General features: G+C 44.4%; 2 protein-coding genes across 2 annotated transcripts; one reads left to right on the top strand and one right to left on the bottom strand.

Annotated features, from left to right (window-relative positions):
* Positions 1-690: 690 nt before the first annotated feature.
* On the top strand, positions 691-2,145 carry LOC106511468 (potassium voltage-gated channel subfamily E member 1). Its single transcript, XM_014000220.1, has one exon. The coding sequence runs from the start codon at positions 974-976 to the stop codon at positions 1,385-1,387; it is 414 nt and encodes a 137-aa protein (XP_013855674.1). The 5' UTR covers positions 691-973; the 3' UTR covers positions 1,388-2,145.
* Positions 2,146-3,303: 1,158 nt separating this feature from the next.
* On the bottom strand, positions 3,304-5,862 carry dnajc28 (DnaJ (Hsp40) homolog, subfamily C, member 28). Its single transcript, XM_014000219.1, has 2 exons — positions 5,790-5,862; positions 3,304-4,656 (listed from the first exon to the last, which is right to left on the bottom strand). Exon 2 carries the CDS (start codon positions 4,639-4,641, stop codon positions 3,481-3,483), a length of 1,161 nt encoding a protein of 386 aa, XP_013855673.1. The 5' UTR covers positions 4,642-4,656; positions 5,790-5,862; the 3' UTR covers positions 3,304-3,480.
* Between the last annotated feature and the right edge of the window lie 369 nt (positions 5,863-6,231).

Raw genomic sequence — 6,231 nt, 5'->3', positions numbered from 1 at the left:
ACACACACACACACACACACACACACACACACACACACACACACACACACACACACAGCGGTCCAATCAGAACTTCAGTCTGAAGAAACCAGTTTGGTTCTGTTCATCTTAAAACAAACATGATGTCCTCACACACACACACACACACACACACACACACACACACACACACACACAGACACACAGCGGTCATGGAGTTAGAGGACGTCGAGGAGGTCAGGTTGTAATTTAATCTCCTTCCTGCTGCAGAAGATTCTGACCTCCTTCAGTCTGAGAGCAGCTTTGTTCTCAAGCTCTCTCTCAGACACACACACACACACACACACACACACACACCTGAATACACAACATTAAAGCTCAGCACGTTGTGAAGGACTCTGTCAGTCTGAAGAGGATCCTGATCCTCCTCAGACCTGGGGGGACTCAGAGGTCGTGACCTTTTCTGTGACCTGAGGTTTGATTAAACTGGTGGAGCTCACCTCACGCCGTCTCCTCCTCACTGCTCCATCCTGCAGCCTGAGACAGGAGGTGCAGGTTTGTCCTTCAGGGTCTCTGCAGAACGACTCCTGACCCTCCACAGGTACGTTCCTGACTCTAATCTGAGATGTTTTTATTCTGGATTATCAGGACCACAGACAGAAACTAACAGGTTCATTTGATTAAACGTATTTTAATCAGTTTAATCTTCTCTTTTTGTCTCACTTCAGATTAAAAATAACTTTTTAAAACTTTAAAAGTTTAATTCAGGATCAGACACACGCTGATCTGATCATGAAATATATAAAAACTCTTTAATAAATAAAAATTTCATTTTTACAGAATTCTTGTTAACATTGAGTATTTCTGACGTCTCAGTTTAAAAACATTTGATTCGTTCAGATTCAGCTGCAGAACTTCTTTGTTTTTACCTGTTTTATAAAAACATGATTTATTTTGCAGCTGCAGTCTCCTGACTGTCCACCAGAGGTCAGCCATGATTCACACCAACAGCAGCGAGCTGCAGTCCATCCTGCTCGCTCTCCTGCAGCACTGCTTCAACAGCTCGGGCCTCCCCCCGCAGCCTCAGAACTCCACCTCCCATCATGCCCTGCAGGAGGCGGGGCCAGCCGGGGCCCGGGCAGAGCCTCAGGGGGTCCTGTACGTCCTGCTGGTGGTGGGCATGTTCAGCTTCTTCACCTTCGGCATCATGTTCAGCTACATCCGCTCCAAGAAGCTGGAGAGCTCCCAGGACCCGTACCATCAGTACATCGCCCACGACTGGACCGCCGCCGCGCCGCCGCCGCCGCCGCCGCCGTCCAGGGCCGTGGCTGAGGCCCTGCAGAGGGAGGCCCAGAACCTGGGGTCCGTGGTCATCTGGAACCCCGCCGCCCTGCAGGACGGACAGTGACCCAAAACAACCAGAGGTTCTGGAGCAGAACCTGGTCCGGATCAACGGTTCTTTGTGAACTCACTTCCAATGAAAATGTCTCCAGAACCGATGATCCGGACCACTTCAACAGGGTTCAGGAAAGTCTGGGTGACAGGAAGAGACCAGAAGCTGTATGGAGTTACATTTGTGCCACTAGTCTGAGCAGAGAAACAATAACTACGTTTACATGGACATCAGTAATCAGATTAAACCATTCAGAATAAAAATGCATAATTTAAACAACCCATTCAGATTATTCTGACAATCCAAGTTGTGTGTAAATGAACCACATCAGCAGCCAATCACATGGTTCATCTCATCCAATCAAAGCTCTTATTATAAATCTACTAAACCAAGAGGCAGAAGTGACAAAATCTTAGACGCATTAAACCAGCAAAAGATAATATGTTTAAATTTTGTAACAACAATAGTTAGTTGAGCATAAAAATGTGGTCACTGTCATTGTTTATTTTATAAAATATTTCTAAAACACATTAAGATTCACTACTTGTTGGTTTTGATATTATTTGTAGATATTCAAATTGTATAAGCACTCTTGATACAACAGAATATCAGCATTGACGAGGGACTAATAAATTAATTATAATATCTACGAATAATATCAAAACCAACAGTAATTTATCTTAATGTAATTAAAGAACCTGTGTCATCAAATTTTTTATAATAAACACGAATGTGTTTTTGGAAAGATAACATTGAAAACATGTTGCAAAACAAATTTCACGTCGTTAAGATGAACAGTTGTTGAGATATTTGTGTTTAAAGTAACAGGAAGTGATGTCAAAGGGGAATGTCGGCATATAAAGAGTGTTGTTACAAAAGCTAACAACACAGACAAATATCTGGTGTTTCTTTAGATTATTTTTAGTTGCTATCAAAGAGAAATGAAGAAGATTTAAAGTTTAAATAGTTTTCTTTGAATAAACAAAGACCAGAGAGTTTATTTTATTAATGAGTTCCCCTTTGATGTCACTTCCTGTTTCACTTTGGCTGAGCCAAATTCAAAAGAAAATAGGCCAGTTATGCAAGTATAAAGATGTTTTCTTTGACTTTTTGTGTTTGAAGGGTAGGCGTGTCACAGGCACTTTAATGAATATTGCATATAAAATCCTAACAGTAATAATAATAATAATAATAATTTAAAAAAGTTAAACCTGTTTTTTTTTCTACCTGGATCACAGAGATGTATTGCCTAAAATACACAACAGTAAGTATATTTGTATGCTTAATTAAAAATATAAAATATATCTTATTATCTTTTGCTGATTTAATACATCTAAGATTTTGTCACTTCAGTAGATTTACAACAAGTGCTTTGATTGGATGAAAGAAGCCTGTCTGTGATTGGCTGCTGATGTGGTTCATTTACACACAACTTGGGTCGTTCATGTTGGTATGTGTGTTACTGCACTCACACCGGTGGCACAAATGTAACGCCATACACCCTGACAGGTTTCAGGTCAGAATCAGAACCTTTGAATCGACCCGGGTTTATTTTTCTTTAATCTAAGAACCAACAACCATCAGAACCTTGAAAGGAACCAGGTTCTGGACTGTTCCTTCCAGTTCGGGTCGACTTGAAGTTTGTAAAACTCTGAGTCCAGTTTGAGTTTCAGGTCTGGAAGAACCTGCAGAATCAGAACCTGCAGAATCAGAACCTTTGAATCTGATTAAAGTTTCTCTGCTCGTCTGACTCGTTTCTTTTTCACACGTTTGAAAAATATTAAAGATAAACGACAGATTTGACTCAAAACCTGAAAAATATATTATTATTATTATTATTATTTAATTAATAATTTTTAAAATATAAATTATTATTTAATTTATATAAATATATATTTTAAATAAATTAAAGATTTGACTCAAAACCTGAAAAATTTAAATAATTATTATTTAATTTATAGTTTTTTTAAATAAATTAAAGATTTGTCTGAATAATAAAGCAGAACACCGGAACCATCAGGAGAAAAACCCATTAAAGCTTTAAAATAACGTGTTCAGAGGTTTTCATCTAATGAAACCTGAAGGTTCTGGTTGGGTTTTTGGACCCGTCAGAACCGGAGGAAGTTCTGCACCCAGGACAGGAGTCCTGGTTCTTTAGCTTTATTAGCGTTATTAGCTTTAGCAGCAGCGTTGCTTCTCTTCTTCTCCTCCTTCCTCCTCTGTCGTTCCCTCTCTCTCTCCGTCTGCAGGTCGGCTCGGCGCTGCTCGGCCCGTCTCGTGGCCCGGTCGGCCTCCCGGGTCAGGCTGAAGTGGACCATCTGCATGCTGAGGGAGGGGACGGTCAGGTTGAAGAGGTCCACCTTCTTGTTGAGCCTCAGCAGCTCCTCCTGGACCGAGCCGCACAGCCGCTCCCACTGGTCCCGCTCCGCCGGGCTCATCGGGTCGCCCAGCCGGGCCCGGCCCTCCAGCAGCCGGTCTCGGACCCGGCCCGCGGCCTCCCTGATGTCCCGCAGCGTGGCCACCCAGGGGGGCTGGTAGCCGTTGTCCACCAGGATGCGGTTCAGGTTGTGGGTCATGGGGTCGGCGTACGGGTTGTGCTGGAACTTGTTGAGGGGTTTCCCGGTGCCGCTCAGGTTCTGGAAGTCTCCGCGGGCCATGGACTCCTGGATCAGGTCCTCCACCAGCCGCTCCACGGCCTGCGTGATCCTCCTGCTGCGCTGGCGCACGTCCCGCTGCAGCAGCGCCGCCCCCGCCGCCGCGCGCTCCTGCTCCCTCCGCCTGTAGTCCAGAACCTGCTCTGCGGCCCGGTCCACACGGGCCTGCTGGTACTGACGTTCCCGCTGGCCGGGCGGGCCCGAGCCCACGCCGTCGTAGCTCAGGTAGTGTCGGTGCTGCAGAGCCACCCACCTGGACCTCTGCTCCTCCTCCTCCTCCTCCGCTCCATCAGAGAGACGGGTTCTGCACTGATGGGTCAGAACCGCCCGGTAGGCCTCCTCCACCCGAGCAAACAGAACCGGGTCGGCCGTGGCGGCGCCGGAGTCCGGGTGGTAGAGCTTGGCGAGGCGCAGGTAGGCGCTCCTCACCTGCTCAGGGCTGCTGCGCTCCTCCTCAGGCAGCTGCAGGAGGCGGTACTTCTCCTGCAGGCTGCGGCTGATCCGAACACCCGAACAGAACCTCCTGAGCAGAACCGAGTGCCGGGACCGGACCAGCAGGACCGGCCACCTGCGGAGGTCTGTGTGGGACAGCAGGAGGAGGAAACTGCTGCTCATCGCCGAGGCGCAGCTCTGAAAAACAAAACCCAACGTTAGAGGGAACTGAGCCGGTCCGGTCTGAGCCGGTCCGGTCTGAGCCGGTCCGGTCTGAGCCGGTCCGGTCTGAGCCGGTCCAGTAGAGCTAAAAAATTAAATCTCTTTAAATTCTTACATCAGAACATCGCGGTCACATCTGAGTCATAAAATAAATAGTTTTTACACTGAGGTCATTTTATTCTGAAAAACTTTTAGCTTGTAGCTTTGTTAGCTTTGGCTTTTAGTTAGCATTAGCTTGTATGTTTGTTAGCTGTGGCTGGTAGTTAGCATTAGCTTGTAGGTTTGTTAGCTTTGGCTGTTAGTTAGCATTAGCTTGTAGCTTTGTTAGCTTTAGCTTGTAGTTTTTTAGTTTTAGCTTGTAGGTTTGTTAGCTTTAGCTTGTAAGTTTGTTAGCTTTGGCTTGTAGTTTTGTTAGCTTTAGCTTGGTTTTGTTAGCTTTAGCTTGTAGGTTTGTTAGTTTTAGCTAGTAGTTTTGTTAGCTTTAGCTAGTAGTTTTGTTAGCTTTAGCTCGTAGGTTTGTTAGCTTTGGCTTGTAGTTTTGTTAGCTTTAGCTTGGTTTTGTTAGCTTTAGCTAGTAGTTTTGTTAGCTTTAGCTAGTAGTTTTGTTAGCTTTAGCTCGTAGGTTTGTTAGCTTTGGCTTGTAGTTTTCTTAGTTTTAGCTTGTAGTTTAGTTTAGTTAGTTTAGCTTGTAGGTTAGTTTTAGCTTGTAGTTTAGTTTAGTTAGTTTAGCTTGTAGGTTAGTTTGAGCTTGTAGTTTAGTTAGTTTAGCTTGTAGGTTTGTTAGCTTTAGCCTTTTAGTTTTATTAGTTTTCAGTTTTTTTTCAGTCAAACCTGTAAATATTAGGATGACTCTCAGCTACTACCACCCAAAAAACAAATCCACATCAGTAAAACTGGCTGAGCTGGAGCGTTGGGTTGTTTATTATGAGACATCCAGACAGATATTTTGCTAACAGATTATAATTTTGACATATTATAATCTGAAGTCGTTTCTGATTCATTTTAATTCAAACATCCGGTTTAAAACACCCAGCATGCAGTTCGGACCGATAAAACTCACTGTGACGCATTTAAAACATTAAGTCTGAATAAAATCCTGCAGCACAAACCTGTTCAGAGCAGATTTAAATATAAACACTCCTGACGAGGATCCATGAACCGGGTGTTTGTTGTGATTCCGGTTCTTCTTCTTCTGGAGGTTCACTCTGCTGGAGCGACGCACCCTCCGCCTCCTTGCGGTCATTTACAGAATTACAGCTTCATCTGAACTCAAACAAAAAGTCAGGAAATCTGTGTTTGGTAGATTATTTATTTATTGTAACAATGCTCCATGACAATAGATATTATACCGCTGTAAAGCCTGTTAATTTACCTTTTAAATGGTGCCACATTTGTAAGGAATATTTTATATACTACACACTACCACCTACACCCCACACTGCCACCTACACCCCACACTACCACCTACACCCCACACTGCCACCTACACCCCACACTACCACCTACACCCCACACTGCCACCTACACCCCACACTGCCATCAACACCCTAC

The sequence above is a fragment of the Austrofundulus limnaeus genome, unplaced genomic scaffold (assembly GCF_001266775.1).
Source record: "Austrofundulus limnaeus strain Quisiro unplaced genomic scaffold, Austrofundulus_limnaeus-1.0 Scaffold2821, whole genome shotgun sequence".
NCBI classification, from domain to species: Eukaryota; Metazoa; Chordata; class Actinopteri; order Cyprinodontiformes; family Rivulidae; genus Austrofundulus; species Austrofundulus limnaeus.
This window is presented reverse-complemented; position numbering and strand designations above follow the sequence as displayed.